Source organism: Bos grunniens, chromosome 3 (assembly GCF_055505025.1).
Source record: "Bos grunniens cultivar Pamir isolate PY7600 chromosome 3, Bosgru_T2T1.0, whole genome shotgun sequence".
NCBI lineage: Eukaryota > Metazoa > Chordata > Mammalia > Artiodactyla > Bovidae > Bos > Bos grunniens.
This window is the reverse complement of record NC_141167.1, coordinates 39452579-39470297: the sequence shown is the minus strand read 5'-3', so window position 1 is coordinate 39470297 and position 17719 is coordinate 39452579. Positions and strand designations below refer to the sequence as shown.

Here is a 17719-nt window from a genome sequence, read left to right as displayed (position 1 = left end):
TGATTGCATCTTCCTAAAACTAATAGTCTATTATGTGTTATCAATCTTGTTAATCAAAGTTTAAAATTGTAAATCAATATGTATTTCTTGTTATTGATTACACTACATAAAACTTCAGTTAAAAACACTGTTAGTCAGCTATACCCTAATACAAAATAAAAAGTTAATAAAAGATTAAAAAAAAAACTTTATATTAATAATACTTCTACTTTACTTGCTCTTTAGAAAAATAGATTGATTAGATTCCTCCCTAGCTCACTGACTGCCAAGACCATTTCAAGAACCAGAGGATTAGGACACATTACTACTCCAGTGACAGCAACATGTGAGTTAATCTCTCTCTTGACTACATTCCAACCTTCTCAGACTTCTTGCTCTATGATTTACAGTTGGCTATGGTTTTCCGGCGTTCTCCTTTGACCTTTTAGTCCTTAGATGTAGCCAGTCTTTTTTAGATTCTTTTCCCATAAAGGTCATCACAGAGTATTGAGAATTCTCTGTATTATAGAGTAGGTTCTTATGAGTTATCTATTTTATATATATAGTAGTGTGTATATGTTGGAGAAGGCAATGGCACCCCACTCTAGTACTCTTGCCTGGAAAATCCCATGGACGGAGGAGTCTGGTGGGCTGCAGTCCATGGGGTCACTAAGAGTCGGACACGACTGAGTGACTTCACTTTCACTTTCACTAAATACACAAGCTCTATCCTCTTTTCAGTCTTCTCCCAAGTAACAACTGACTTCACCTCACTCTCATTTTTCTTTGCCCATTTTAGTATTTTTGGCTTCTCCAATGGGACCCCACTCCCATGGATGGAGGAGCCCGGTAGGCTGCAATCCATGGGGTTGCTGAGAGTGGGACACGACTGAGCGACTTCACTTTCCCTTTTCACTTTCATGCATTGGAGAAGGAAATGGAAACCCACTCCATAATGTTCTTGCCTGGAGAATCCCAGGGATGGGGGAGCCTGGTGGGCTGCCGTCTATGGGGTCACACAGAGTTGGACACGACTGACGTGACTTATCAGCAGCATATATCCATGGGTGGCCTTTCTTAATTCAACTCAAATACAAAAAACAAAACAATTCTTAACATACATAAACAACTTCCTGGAAACCTCTTAATATGGAAAATCCCATGGACGGAGGAGTCTCGTAGGCTACAGTCCATGAGGTCTCGAAGACTCGGACACGACTGAGCGACTCACTTTCACTTTTCACTTTCATACATTGGAGAAGGAAATGGCAACTGACTCTAGTGTTCTTGCCTGGAGAATCCCAGGGATGGGGGAGCCTGGTGGGCTGCCGTCTATGGGGTCACACAGAGTCGGACATGACTGAAATGACTTAGCAAGCAGCAGCAGCAGCAGTCTGTTAGCTCTTTGCTGCCCTCTCCTGGGCACAGTTTGGGTCTCTTCACTACTTCAGTCTTCACTATCAGAGCTAAGACAAAGTTTTTTATATTCTAAGCTCCAAAGAACGCAGTAATTATGAGTAAGTAATTTACATTTTCTTTTAACTTGAGTACTATACCAACTACCAATTTAAGAAAAATAAATGTTTAATTTGTTATGATCTACAAACAATGCTACTATTTTTAAACTGTCCTAACTGCTATAACGGAGAAGGCAATGGCACCCCACTCCACTACTCTTGCCTGGAAAATCCCAGCGGAGCCATGGACAGCGGAGCCTGGTAGGCTGCAGTCCATGGGGTCGCTAAGAGTCGGACACGACTGAGCAACTTCCCTTTCACTTTTCACTTTCACGCAGTGGAGAAGGAAATGGCAACCCACTCCAGTGTTCTTGCCTGGAGAATCCCAGGGACGGGGGAGCCTGGTGGGCTGCCGTCTATGGGGTCACACAGAGTCGGACACGACTGACGAGACTTAGCAGCAGCAACTGCTATAATATTCAATGGAGAAATTTGATATTTCACTTCTTAAGGATGAAAGGGTATATATACGAATATAACACACCCATTAAGAAAAAATGCTTACCTCTGCAGACAGCCCAAGCATCTTCATCACACTTCTCACCGCTTGTTCTCAATTCAAAAAAATTATATTCTTCAAGACTAAGAAGACCATTTCCGTCTAAATCAATTACTTCAAATATATCTGATAAAGTTGACCTAAATTGAAAAAAAATAGCAAATTATTTGTCTCTAAGGCAACTAGACTGAAGAAGGTTTCGATGAGGATAACTTTCAAAAGGAAGTTATATCAAGGCATTAAACAATATTAGTGATGAATTCATCAATGAAACAGAAACAGACTCAGGCACGGAGAATAAACTTGCGGCTGCCAAAGGGGAGGGAGAGCTGGGGGGAGCTGGACTGGGAATTTGGAATTGATAAACAACAAGGTCCTATTGTATAGCACAGGGAACTATACTCAATATCTTGTAATAAACCATACTGGAAAAGAATAAAATAAAAACAGTATTTGTGAATGACAGAGTTAATGTATCCAAATATACATTCTACTTTGTCTAGCATTACATGACATAATCAAGCTTCTAAAGCAACCACAGTATCTTAACATGTAGCAGGAACTCAAACAGAAGTTCCCCTTTTCTTTTTACCTATCTCCATCTTTCTTCCTCTCTACTGGTAGCCAGATCTTACTTACATATTTAGAATATGGGAGAACCACCCTATTTGGATTTCATATTAGACAGTTATCTCAGACAATAGTACAATTAGCAGGACCTATTTCTAGTGGAGGAGAAATCAGTAAATTTGTAACTAAAGTTGACTTGCCAACTATACGGAATCCAGAAATAAATGGCAATCCCATTCAAAACCTTATGAATAGAAGGTCACAGTCAGATGCCTAGTGGATGAGTTGAGCTACTGATTAGAAACTGGGGCTGGGGTTTGCAGCTAGCCAAAGGAAAGGATGGAAGGCAGGCTACTGATCCACATCCAGTCTAGTGTTATACCTCGGACTTTAATAAACAAAACTTACCTAAATTCCTTTGTAAGAAATAATTCCCCTGTTTCATCTCTGTATACAAGTTGGGCTTCTTCTGTTATTGGTTTTACTTCTTTTCTTAGCCTGCAGCCAGTTGTGGAAGGAACTAACCAGTAAATTCCAGGTCCTAGTTCACCAGTCCACCCAAACGTCTTTTCTCAAAAGAATTTTTAAAACAAACAAACGCCATGAGTCTTAATGACTTTTAATCATTCTTATGAAAGAGAAGCATTAGAAACAGTTTTTTTTTTAACCAATATTCACCAATTCTATTATGGTTCTATCATTGTTTTACAGGCTTCAAACTCTTTTTGTTAATGCTAAATCCAGTAATATTAGATGCAGTTCTTTATATATTTATAAAATAACTAAAATTCTAATAGGTTAGAAGTTATACAACTTCTAAATCTTCCCAATATTCTTCAAACATGCCAGTGATGCACTTAAGGGGAATTGTTTTAATTTTTTTGGCTGTTTTTAAAATGGGATGTTGGATAATCTTGCTACCCATACTCTTTCATACTGAATGATTATAGCATGAAAGATTAACGTGTATTTGGAAAAGATCTGCTATATTTTATGCAAATTTCTGGTATATTTTATGTAAAGTTACATAGTTCATATAAAATGAATGAATATTAATTTAATATACTCACTTGAAGGTAGTGGACTTTATGAAACAAAGCAAATTGTGATTCTATAAAATTTTCTAGAATTTAAAGTATTTTTAACATTTAACAGCATTAAGGGAATTCACTAAGTCCTAACTAAAGTTTCTAAAATATAATACTATGTACTTTATCCATTAGTATTAATAACTAGTTATGAAATATTTGTTATATTGAAAATGGTCTTAAAATACTATTTTGAGTTTTGACTGTGTGCAAATATTTCAACAGGAAACAAAGAGAAAAAACTTTAAGTAATTTTTCTGGGTTATAGTTGCCTAATATGATTCATATTCCATTCAATATCATGATAATCCAACTCTGTGCTCCGACCAGTAATACTGAAGAAGCTGAACAGTTCTATGAAGACCTACAAGACCTTCTAGAACTAAAACCCAAAAAAGATATCCTTTTCATTACAGGGGACTGGAATACAAAAGTAGGAACTCAAGAGATACCTGGAGTAATAGGCAAATTTTGCCTTGAGGTACAAAATGAAGCAGGTCAAAGGCCAACAGAGTTTTCCCTAGAGAACGCACTGGTCATAGCAAACACCTTCTTCCAACAATACAAGAGAAGACTCTAAACATGGACATCACCACATGGTCAATACCAAAATCAGATTGATTATATTCTTTGCAGCCAAAGATGGAGAAGCTCTACACAGTCAGCAAAAACAAGACTGGGAGCTGACTGTAGCTCAGATCATGAACTCCTTATTGCCAAATTCAGACTGAAATTGAAGAAAGTAGGGAAAACCACTAGACCATTTAGGTATGACCGAAATCAAATCCCTTACGATTACAGAGTGGAAGTGACAAACAGATTCAAGGGATTAGATCTGACAGAGAGTGCCTGAAGAACTATGGACAGAGGTTCATGACATTGTACAGGAGGCAGTGATCAAGATCATCCCCAAGAAAAAGAAATCCAAAAAGGTAAAATGATTGTCTGATGAGGCCTTACAAATAGCTAAGAAAAGAAGAGAAGCTGAAGGCAAAGAAGAAAAGGAAAGATATACCCATTTGAAAGCAGAGTTCCAAAGAATAACAAGGAGATAAGAAAGCCTTCCTCACTGCTCAGTGCAAATACAGGAAAACAATAGAACGGGAAAGACTAAAGATCTCTTCAAGAAAATTAGAGATACCAAGGGAACATTTGGTGTTGGAGAAGACTCTTGAGAGTCCCTTGGACAGCAAGAAGATGGAACCAGACCATCCTAAAGGAAATAATCGAATATTCAGGAAGTCCTGAATATTCATTGGAAGGACTGATGCCAAAGCTGAAACTCCAATCACTTTGGCCACCTGATGCAAAGAACTGACTCATTTGAAAAGACCCTGATGCTAGGAAAGACTGAAGGCAGGAGGAGAAGGGGACGACAGAGAATGAGATGGTTGGATGGCATCATCAACCCAATGGATATGAGTCCGAGTAAACTCCGGGAGTTGGTGATGGACAGCGAGGCCTGGTGCGCTGCAGTCCATGGGGTTGCAAAGAGTTGGACATGACTGAGCACGACTGAGTGACTGAACTGAACTGAACTGAAAGGAACATTTCATGCAAACATGGGCACAATTAAGGACAGAAATGGTATGGACTGAACAGAAGCAGAAGATACTAAGAAGATGTGGCAAGGATATACAGAAGATCTATACAAAAAAGATCTTCATGACCCAGATAATCACGATGCTGTGATCACTCACCTAGAGCCAGACATCCTGGAATGCGAAGTCAAGTGGGCCTTAGGAAGCATCACTACGAACAAAGCTAGTCGAGGTGATGGAATTCCAGTTGAGATACTTCAAATCCTAAAAGATGATGCTGTAAAAGTGTTGCACTCAATATGCCAGCAAATGTGGAAAACTCAGCAGTGGCCAGAGGACTGGAAAGGGTCAGTTTTCCTTCCAATCCCAAAGAAAGGCAATGTCAAAGAATGTTCAAACTACTACTGAATTGCACTCATCTCACACGCTAGCAAAATAATGCTCAAAATTCTCCAACAGTACATGAACTGTGAACTTCCAGATGTTCAAGCTGGATTTAGAAAAGGCAGAGGAACTAGAGATCAAATTGCCAACATCTGTTGGATCATCGAAAAAGTAAGAGAGTTCCAAAAAAGCATCTACTTCTGCTTTACTGACTACACCAAAGCCTTTGACTGTGTAGATCACAAAAAACTGTGGAAAATTCTTTAAGAGATAGGAATACCAGACCATCTGATCTACCTCCTGAGAAATCTGTACGCAGGTCAAAAAGCAACAGTTAGAACTGACATGGAACAACAGACCGGTTCCAAATCGGGAAAGGAGTACGTCAAGGCTGTATATTGTCACCCTGTTTATTTAACTTATATGCAGAGTACATTATTTGAAATGCCAGGCTGGATAAAGCACAAGCTGGAATCAAGACTGCCAGGAAAAATAGCAATAACCTCAGATATGCAGATGACACCACCCTTATGGCAGAAAGTGAAGAAGAACTAAAGAGCCTCTTGATGAAAGTGAAAGAGAAGAGTGAAAAAGTTGCCTTGAAACGCAACATTCAGAAACTTAAGGTCATGGTATCCGGTCCCATCACTTCATGGCAAATAGATGGGGAAATAATGGAAATAGTGAGAGACTTTATTTGGGAGGGCTCCAAAATCACTGCAGATGATGACTGCAGTCATGAAATTAAGATGCTTGCTCCTTGGAAGAAAAGCTATGACCAACTAGACAGCATATTAAAAAGCAGAGACATTACTTTGTCAACAAAAGTCTGTCTAGTCAAAGCTATGGTTTTTTTCAGTAGTCATGTGTGGATGTGAGAGTTGAACTAAAAAGAAAGCTAAGTGCTGAAGAATAGATGCTTTTGACTGCAAGGAGATCAAACCAGTCAATCCTGAAGGAAATCAGTCCCGAATATTTATTGGAAGGACTGATGCTATAGCTGAAGCTCCAACACTTTGGCCACCTGATGTGAAGAACTAACTTTTGGAAAAGACCCTGATGCTGGGAATGATTGAAGGTGGGAGGAGAAGGGGACAACAGAGGATGAGATGGTTGGATGGCATCACCAACTCAATGGACATGAGTTTGAGCAAGCTCCGGGAGTTGGTGATGGACTGGGAAGCCTGGCGTGCTACGGTCCATAGGGTGGCAAAGAGTTGGACATGACTGAGTGACTGAACTGAACTGAATATGATTCAAATATAAATATATGATTTGTAATTCAGATTTTATTGACAGAAAATAAAAGTTTAATACAGTTTAAAAGAATTCACTATTTGTATGAATTAGCCATATTTGTAAAAATCCAATGTGAACAAAAACACTGGAATTTTACTATTATTTATGTAATATGTACTCTAAAACAAGATGGTAGAATCCCAGATAAACCTACCTTATACAAATTCTTTTCCATCATAGGATATTTATAATTAGTGCCAAGATATTTGTATAGGAAAACACTTTATTTTCCTGTTGTATGAAAGAAAACAAAATGACATCCCTACGTACCTTCTACAGAGAAGGCAATAGCACCCCACTCCAGCATTTTTGCCTGGAAAATCCCATGGACGGAGGAGCCTGGTGGGCTGCCGTCTATGGGGTCGCGCAGAGTCAGACACGACTAAAGCGACTTAGCAGCATGTACCTTCTAGGTGCTTTCTGGAGCCCAATGGCTTCCTATAAAACCTAGGAGTTGTCTCTGTCAAATATATTAAACCTAAGAACTGAAGCATTTTCTAGTTGTGTATAAAGTAAAAGTGAGTCACTCGGTTGTGTCTGACTCTTTGCGACCCCATGGACAATACAGTCCATGGAATTCTTCAGGCCAGAATACTGGAGTGGGTAGCCAGGGGATCTTCCCAACACAGGGATGAACCCAGATCTCCCGCATTGCAGGCGGATTCTTTACTAGCTGAGCCACAGAGGAAGCCCATATCTAAGCAAATAGGTATTTCTGCTTCAGCACAGAATTTATTGTTGTTTAGTGGCTAAGTCATGTCCAACTCTTTTGTGACCCCATGGAGTGTAGCCTACCAGACTCCTCTGTTCATGGGATTTTCCAGGCAAGAATACTGTAGTGGCTTGCCATTTCCTTTTCCAGAGGATCTTTCTGATCCAGGGATCAAATCTGTGTCTCCTGCACTGCAGGCAGATTCTTTACCACTAAGCCACTTGGGAAACCCTCAAATGCAAAACAAAGTTGCTCATCCAAATTCTCGATTCAGCCCTATTTCTGCTCTCACAAGTCAGAGGAATGATAATCATACTAAAGTGACCATGTCCTATGTTGGATTATAAGAAGCAACCCAATATAAGTGAGGGCTATTTTGAAAATTAAACATTGACCAAACTCATCTTTTGGAAATCATAATCTTTTAGATTGGCCAGATATAAACTGATATCCATGTGTGAAAAACAATTCTTGCTGTTTCCTAACATACGTTCTCTGATGAACCTCCTTGTCTCCACGTATAAACTTGAATTGCCATAGTTGGCAAATGCAAAGTCTTTCATGGGCACAAAACTCTTCTTAAAGAAAATAACTGTGAAACTAAAAGTAAAAATCCTTTGTAAATATGACATATTACAGATAAACAGAGGAGTAAACAGTAAAGAGGTAAATAGAAACTCATTCAAATTTTACTACAGGCTTGCTATGTACTAAGATTTTTATATATGCAATATCACAAGAAAGTAATTTTAGACAAAACAAAGTAGGAAAGCCATTGTTTTAGACAATGTTTTTTATCTTGAACTTAACTATGTAGTCAGTTTTGAAGAAGAGTTTAGTCAAAACATTAACTTTTGTCATTTTATTTGTTTCTTGACTATAACTATTCTTGTCTGTTAGGAAGCCGACAATAAAGACTTTTATATAACATTCCATCAGGGAAATGTTTGTCTGTCGCTGGGCCTATATAAAGATTAAATATGATATTGCAGTAAGCTCTTGAATAGTATTATTCATGCTACTGTGTAGCAGATGTATTTTGTATTCCTCATAAAATAAATAGCCACATTTATGTATCTGCCTCACATATTTGGCCTCTGAGTAAATATATAATTAGAAAAGATCAGAACAACCCCATGGGCAACATACAAAATCATTTGAAAGCATTTCTTCAGATCAATCTATTTTTAGACCCTCTAATATGAGGAAAGCCTGAGGATATGAAGTTTTTCTTTTTTGCAGTAGTACTAAAAGTAAGACAAACATCTAGAGGAACTTTTTCAAAGTTGAACTGCTTGAATTAAGGGGAAAAAATTCCCTGGCAACAATCATTTTTATTGAGTATAAGAAAAAAAATGTTCACATGTGGGGGGGGGCATCAGGGTATCAGAAAAGATGAAAGTGAATTATAATGTCTCACACAACGTAAAAGTTATAAAGTCAAGGCTGCCAATAAATCCTCAATTTTTAAATCTCAGCAAATTAAAATCCTTCACAATTAATAAAAACATATGAATAATGATAAGAATTGTATTTACCTTAATTGAAAGGGAAGAAAAAAAGGTTAAAGATATATAGAAAAACTATTATTTTCCCCAAACTTGAGATCATATTATACTTTTAACTATACATTAGAAAATAAACATGTATACTTCTCTATTTCGTAGTTCGGTAAAATACAGAAGTTGTAGATTTGCTTGACTTTCATTTTCCTTAAGAATATACAAGGCAGTATCAACTGACAACCAAGGGGATGGTTTTCCTATAAACAAAAAACCCCAAACATCTTAAAATAAGCAATCACTACTTAGATCTTTCCTATTTTAAAAAGAAGTTAATGGTTTCTTTCCCCTTTGAATTATTTTTTTTAAATTCACATCCATTTTTATATGTAAACATCAAAAGACTTTCAATAAGACATATAACTATACAAAGTGATCTTGTTAGAAACATTCTGCATATATACACCTCTAAAAATCATAAATTTTAAAAACTCATTAGAGAGCTAAGGTTGCAACGCAACCAAGTAGACTGAAATCCAAGGAAAAAACAACCCATTCAAGAAGGGACAAGATACAAGTACTGGCTCACTTGTAAAGGAGCATAGGAGGAAAAGATGTTAGACATCATTCATATCCCCTGATAGACTTTTCCTAGGAACATTAGACCCATATATCCAACTGCCTATTTGACATTTCTACTTGGATTTCTATGCCTAAAACTATCCAAACACCTGAAGAAAAAACTGTCCATCTATAGTCTTCTCTATCTCAGGTAAGAGACAGAGAAGAGTATCTCAAACCAGTTGCTCAACCCCCCAAATCCTGGAATCATCTTTAACTTCTTCCGTCCCTCCTGTGTCATAAACAAGCTTCAGGAAATGCTATGGTTTGACCTTCAAGATACATCCAGAATCTTCTACTTCTTATCTCCTTTGCACCTCCGTTCAAAGCAAAAGCATTCTTTGCTTTCTCCTGAGTACCCTTCAATCTGTTTTCAATATACAACCTGACTGCTCTTGCTAAAATGTCAGAAAATGTTCCATCTCTACTCAAAATCCTCTAATAGAGTTGAAAGTTGGAAGAAAGCTGCTCCCATCCTAACAATAGGAAAAAAATGCACAAACTACAAAATCATAGCATTTCTTAAACCCATAAGATATGAGGTCACAGGATTACCATGAAGTCTGAAATCCAAGGAAAGACAGACCCTTCTAAGGAGGGATGAGATGCAAGCATGGCTGATCTGTGGGGGCACAGAGGAAAACAAGATGTCAGGCATGGAAGTGGAAGAGAGAGCGCAGAAGAAACAAAGATTCAACATTTTCTAAAAACAATAACCAACATAAATCCAAGAAACTCAGGGCTTTCTAATAGGATAAATACCAAAAAAATAAACACAAACAAACAACAACTTAAAAAATAAACTTCTCCAAAATTCAAAAACAGCATCAACAAGAGAAACAAAAAACATCAAGACACATATTCAAACTATTGAAAATCAAAGATGAAGAGAAAATCTTGATGGCAGCCTCCGAAGGGTTTTTCATTTCTATTTCTTTCAGAGTAAAAGTCCAAGTTATGGACTTTTACAACATTATGGCAAAAAACAAAACTCTACCTGGTTTTGTCCTTGTTTCTCCCTTGTCTTCATCTCTTACCATTCTCTCCTTCCCTACTTCATTACAGCCACTCTAGCCACCTTGTTCTAACACCAGGCGCACTCTACACCTCAGAGCCTCTGAACAGAGGATTCCCTCTACCTGCCCCTTGCTCTTCATCCATCCCTTCCGCCACCCCTACATCCACTAAACTTGCTCCCTTGCTTCATGTGGAAGACAGCAAAAAATGGCTGCTCCTGTCTGCATTCACAGCCCTTTGCAATGTGATTTTGCAGCTCTTTCATCAAGAGATCAAATCTATTTCTCCACCTTATAAATCTGTACTTGCCTTGTGATTTGCTGTGAACAACAGAGTAACAGAAGTAATGTGCCGGTTCTGAGCCCAGGCCTATGCTGCTTCTGCCTTCTCTCTCAGATTCCTGTTATACCATAAGAACAAGTCCAGGCTAACTTACTAGAGGATTAGAGACTACACAAGGCAAAACCAAGTTGTCTCAGCTGAGGCCCACACAAAGAAAAGAGCCCAATCAAGACCAATTAAAGCCAGCCACCAGCTATCCTGCAGCTGATCACAGTGGTATGGGTGAGCTCCACAGAAAAAAGCCAAGCTCAGTTCAGACCAAAAAACTGTTCAATAGACCTGCTCATGAGCAAACAAATGTTAATTATTTTAAGCCACTGAGTTTTGGGGGTAGTTTATTACATAGCTGCTGCTAAGTCGCTTTCAGTCATGTCCGACTCTGTGAGACCCCATAGACGGCAGCCCACCAGGCTCCCCCGTCCCTGGGATTTTCCAGGCAAGAACGCTGGAGTGGGCTGCCATTTCCTTCTCCAATGCATGAAAATGAAAAGTGAAAGGGAAGTCGCTCAGTCGTGTCCGACTCTTTGCGACCCCATGGACTGCAGCCTACCAGGCTCCTCCGTCCATGGGATTTTTTTTTTTTTTTGCCCCACCCCACCCCCTGTCAATGGGATTTTCCAGGCAAGAGTACTGGAGTGGGGTGCCATTGCCTTCTCCGTATTACACAGCAGTTGAGAATTAATATACCTCTTTCAAAGTTTGCTCAAATGTCAACTTCTAACGAAGCATACACTAACTACTCCCTTTCAATGGCAACCCATATTCCCTCAGCATTCACAATGCCCCTTATCCTCTGTTTTTCCCACAGCATTTATCACCTTCTAACACACTATGTGACTTACTATTTATTATATTTATTATTTATTGTTTATTTCCTCTATTAGAATGTAAGTTTATGAGGTCACACTGTCGTGTATCTTAAGCACCTAAAGTGATACTTGGTTTATGAGGTCCTCAAAAAATAATTGACAAATAAATGAATGAAAAATATTTATAACAATACAGAGAATTAACAACTACATTAACTTTGTAGATTTGATACATTTATCTGAAAAATTATTATTGTAATTATCATCTAAAAGTATCAACTACCAAATGTTCTCAGTGTCCTATAAGATACACAAGTGAAAACTTTCAGTATCTTTACTATAGGAGGGAAAAATAATGTTAAGTGGGGAAGAATCCTCTAGTAAGTAGATGTGTATATGTAAACATAATAAGAGGAAAATAAAGATTGATATTTAGAATAGTCAACATTAAAAGGATACCTAGGGAAAGCACACAAGCCATTTTTCACTAAAACTTATGTAATAACCACTGTAGACATTGCTGCTGCTGCTGCTGCTGCTGCTAAGTCGCGTCAGTTGAGTCCAACTCTGTGCGACCCCACAGACGGCAGCCTACCAGGCTCCTCTGTCCCTGGGATTCTCCAGGCAAGAACACTGGAGTGGGTTGCCATTTCCTTCTCCAGAGCATGAAAGTGAAAAGTGAAAGTGAAGTCACTCAGTCGTGTCCAACTCTTTGCGACCCCATGGACTGTAGCCTACCAGGCCCCTCTGTCCATGGGATTTCCCAGGCAAGAGTACTGGAGTGGGGTGCCATTGCCTTCTCCGACTGTAGACACTAGGAAATCATTAATTTTTATCTATCATTGGTGCACAGAGAAGTATTACCATGGATACAAAAATTATTAAATAAGGACTAAGTCATATGACATAGGACTTTGAAGGTATTCAAAAATACTTGCAGCTCTTATTTGTCCCAAATTACGCTCCTACTGAAGTTCTCTCATATGTATTCACTTAAAGAATTGATAAATGGAAAAAGCTAAGGATTAATTAGTGGATAAAAAGTTAATTCTATGTCAAGAGGAAACCAGGTAACATTTTGTTCTTTGAATAATATGACAACACAGTCAACGTCTAAATTACTTTTTTTCTTCAAATATATAACCATGTCTCTTACTTTGCATAATGTGACAACATAGTGTATAAACAACTTTCAATGTACGTAACCATGTTTCTTAGGCAAATCCATTTTCTTCACTAACTAGAACCATCAAATACTTACATAAGTATTTTTAAAGCTGGCATAAAGTGATGTATTTTTTAAATATAGAAAATTTAAACTTGCCTTCAGCTTGACTCAGGCTTAATGGCTTAATTGTTATATAAACCAGGGATCTCTGAGCTATTTGCATCTTGTATTGATGACTAATGATTTCACCATCTTCTTCTAAGAAAAAGCAACCTTTTGATTGTACACATTGCCACTCCTGGAATAAAGGAAAAATTTTTTTCAAAGAATATTCATTACAAGTTTCCAGCATGAAGAGCAATGAAGAAAAACCTAGGGACGATATAAAAAGAAATGTCAACTAGAGCCAATGCCATCCAGGAATTTGTGACATCTTTAAGAGGCAGTATTTAGATAACAAAAAATTAGGAAAAGATATAATAGGAGAAATATGAAAAATACAGTTCATGAGAGTTGGAGAAGTACTGAAACAAAGTAATAAATAAACATGCTGCTGCAATAATCAGGGTGAGGTTAGTGCTTAGAGCATACTAAGAATGGAGAACTAAGGATTGTTAAAACTGATATGTTGAGAGAAAAAGCAGTAGGATTTTATATTTAAAAGACAAAGTATGTGACAACCAAAATACTTGTTTCAAGTCTAGGTAACTAAAACACTAAACTCACTTCACAGCTATAGCAAAATGCTGATAAATACTAGTTTTGAGAAAGACCTCTCTAAATTAGCTCTAGAGGGATGGGATGCTTGGGAGGTGGGAGGGAGATTTAAGAGGGAGGGGCTGTATGTACACCTATGGTTGACTCATGCTGATGTATGGCAGAAACCAACACAATATTGCAAAAATTATCCTCCAACTAAAAAAATAAATAAAATTTTAAAAAAAGAAAATATATTTAGGGTAGTAAATTCAAAGTTTTTATAACACAGTGAAGTTCAAAGCGGGCTTCAGTCAAAAGTACAACTATTAATGATGAGTAAGAGTATGTATAGACTTTCAACTAACTTCCTTGTATTTACATTTACCCAACTGGAATGGTAAAGGATATTAATTTAGAATTACAGAATATTAAAGGTAGAAATCTAAAAAGCAACTCAGTACAGACTTCTCTTTTAATGTCTGAAAAATAAAGTGATATGCTTAATTTAGAATTACAGAATATTAAAGGTAGAAATCTAAAAAGCAACTCAGTACAGACTTCTCTTTTAATGTCTGAAAAATAAAGTGATATGCTTAATTCACAATTCTCATTGATTGTAAACCTATATCTGAATCTAGGTGGCCTTGCTTTCTCTCCGAACTATCAGCTATATTCAAAATTCTTTTTTCCTGCACTTAATATCTGCCATGATTTTTAATCTAATATTTAATATTTTAATGATTTAAAACCTCATATTTATGAAATTATTAAGTATGATAATGCATTATTCAGAATTATACATATATTGATGTATAAATATAATTATTTGGTTTTTTTACTAAAAAACCAGATTTTAGTAGCTAAAAAATTTTTAATTGTGTTCGAATTATGGGTATAGCTGCCTCCTGCTACTGCTGCTACTGCTAAGTCGCGTCAGTCATGTCCGACTCTGTGCGACCCCATAGATGGCAGTCTACCAGGCTCCGCCGTCCCTGGGATTCTCTAGGCAAGAACACTGGAGTGGGTTGCCATTTCCTTCTCCAATGCATGAAAGTGAAAAGGGAAAGTGAAGTCGCTCAGTCATGTTCGACTCTTTGCGACCCCATGGACTGCAGCCTACCAGGCTCCTCCTTCCATGGGATTTTCCAGGCAAGAGTACTAGAGTGGGTTACCATGGCCTTCTCTGATAGCTGCCTCCTACCCCTAGGTTAAAAAAATGTTTAAATGAAACTAAAAAGCAATGCACCTTGCCTGGTACACTGGTCCCATCATTTCATGGCAAATAGATGGGGAAACAATGGAAACAGTGACAGACTATTTTCTTGGACTCCAAAATCACTGAGAACAGTGACTACAGCCATGATATTAAAAGATGCTTACTCCTTGGAACAAAAGGTATGACAAACCTATACAGCGTGTTAAAAAGCAGAGACATTACTTTGCTGACAAAGCTCTGTATAGCCAGAGCTATGGTTTTTCCAGTAGCCATGTACGGATGTGAGAGTTGGGCCATAAAGAAGGCTGAGTGCAAAGAATTGATACTTTCATTCAAAGTGTCATGCTAGAGAAGTCCCTTGGACAGCAAGGAGATCAAACCAGCAAATCCTAAAGGATATCAACCCTGAAAATTTATTGGAAGGACTGATGCCGAATCTGAAGCTCCAATACTGTGGCCACCTGATACAAAGAGGCAACTCACTGGAAAAGACCCTGATGCTGGGAAAGATTGAGGGCAGAAAAAGGGGATGACAGAGGACAAGTTGGCTGGATGACAAGATGTGGCATTTGGGAAACTCAAAGACGAAGAATTTCTCCACGTGCTTATGATATTTCTGGCTGACAGGACATGTTTTTATAAAATTTGGCTGGGGAATGAGTTAAAATTTTTATTAGAAGTCTTTCCAAAATTCTAATTTTAGAAAAGCTATAAGTAGAAGAGTATTTATAAGTTTCTTTGAAAGACATCAAATATAATACACGGTTAAGAAGGCTAGAAAATGTTAAGACAATAGCTATTATAAAATAGAAGAAAGCCAAATGCCATACTATATAAATCAACCAAACTTCAATATGATAATCATATTCTTTTGAATAGTAAATAACACCATTAGGAGAATTTGTATCTCTCTTGTTTCAAAGGAAGAATTCAAATTCTTTAAATCTATCAGAGTTATTAAACACGCAATGCTTATTCAACCCCAAATTTCCTTTAAAACAAATAGACTTTCAATCACACAAAGCTTTTTCTCTAGGACCTATACTAAAATGTTATAAATTAAAAGGAAAAAAGTACTGACAAAATATCTGGCTCTTTCAAATAAATTAATTTGAAAGGATTATAGATTAAGTTGACAGTTTGAGTGTTATGAGAAAAATGAAAGAAGGTTCAGTTTAAAAAATAAAATCTTAGCATGCTAGAGTAAGAAATTCCATGTATAATTTTTGACAATATAAAGCAGAAATAAAACAGTAGCTTGTAATTCTTACACAGGGCATAAGGTGGTGCTATATTCTACCAATTCAAGTAAATTCATATAAAAGGAAAAAATTCATTTGTCATACACAAATATTATTCCATTCACAATGTACAAGGAAATGCTTAAAAGCATAAATTAAAAATAGTAAAGTTGAAAATTCTAGCTATCAAAAACTTAAATTTATCAGTAAAATTATATTTTTCCTGGAACACTAGAGACTTTAATTTGTTTTGACATATAATTCTGCATTATTAAAGGTTTAGGTGAGGCAGAATTTAAGTAGTCGGTCTGCCATGTCTGCGTGCACGCTAAGTCGCTTTAGTCATGTCCGATTTTTTGCAACCCCATGGACTTTAGCCTGCCATGCTCCTCTGTCCATGGATTTTCCAGGCAAGAACACTGGAGTGGGTTGCCAAGCTCTCCTCCAGGGGATCTTCCTGATCAGGCATCAAACCCACATCTCTTATGTCTCCTGCATTGGCAGGCAGGTTCTTTACTACTAGCGCCCCCTGGGAAGCCCTTCATCTGCTATGGACTTGGTCAAAAGAGGAACTTGTATGTCATCATCACCATCATCAACATCACTGTTGTTTCTTATAAAGATTACCTTCTATTACATTATTAGAAGGCTATTTGCTGTCTGTTAAGAAAACTAAGTAAACAGACTGCTGTTGAACTTTTTTTGTTAATAAAGAATCATAAACTGGACATACTTAAAAACAAGAGGTTAAATAGATTTATAAGGGAAAAATTTGATATGGATTGCCAACCTAATCAACAAGTTGAATTGATCAACATTTTGAAAATGTGAGACTTTTATAAGAAAATTATTATCTGGAGCTTTCATAAAAATTAAGTTAGACAACCATTTCAAGAATAAAATGTTTATATTTTTCTTGTTTTACATATATAGACATATATAACTTACATGTTATACATAAATATATGTAAAATGAGCTTTCCTGGTGGCTCAGATGGTAAAGAATCTGCCTGTAGTGTAGGAGACCTGGGTTTGACCCCTGGGTTGGGAAGATGCCCTGGAGAAGGGCATGGCAACCCACTCCAGTAGTCTTGCCTGGAGAATCTCATGGACAGAGAAGCCTGGTGGACTACAGTCCATGGGGTCGCAAAGAGTCAGACATAACTTAGCGACCAAGCACATGGAACATATATGTAAAATAGATGTAGGCATTTCTAACTAGGGGTCTGGATATAATACTGAATCTCTGGGATTTATAATTCATGACTTTCTCTAATTTTAGCCATGACTGTCAACTGAAGCTATTCTCTTTAAGAAAAATTTCTGACATTCCCTGTACATGATAAAATCTAAAGTAAATATTTAGATAGAATTGAGGGCTGAGAAAAGAACAGTGATACAGTACCTATGTACAGCATACAGAAAGTAATACATGTATAGTTCCTGTAAAGGTTATATTTTCCTCCTCCTTGAAGGGTATAATTCAAGTCTTTTATCATTTGTGTGGATTTATGG

General features: G+C 37.3%; 1 protein-coding gene across 11 annotated transcripts in view; it reads right to left on the bottom strand.

Annotated features, from left to right (window-relative positions):
- EFCAB7 (EF-hand calcium binding domain 7) overlaps positions 1 to 17719 on the bottom strand; it is a 56458-nt gene that overhangs the window by 16296 nt on the left and 22443 nt on the right. For 5 of the 11 annotated variants that reach the window (XR_015160170.1, XR_015160172.1, XM_086390322.1 and 2 more), the window contains 4 exons: positions 13205 to 13346; positions 9242 to 9351; positions 2974 to 3131; positions 2002 to 2135 (listed from right to left, as the gene is read on the bottom strand). Coding sequence is in view for 6 of the 11 variants with exons in the window: in XM_086390322.1 (XP_086246448.1) it covers positions 2002 to 2135; positions 2974 to 3131; positions 9242 to 9351; positions 13205 to 13346 (544 nt within the window). In the remaining 5 variants the exon portion in view is untranslated. Of the gene's footprint in view, positions 1 to 2001; positions 2136 to 2973; positions 3132 to 9241; positions 9352 to 10267; positions 10530 to 10709; positions 10894 to 13204; positions 13347 to 17719 lie in introns of those variants that run through there. The other 6 variants (XR_015160174.1, XR_015160173.1, XR_015160171.1 and 3 more) reach the window with 4 other exon arrangements.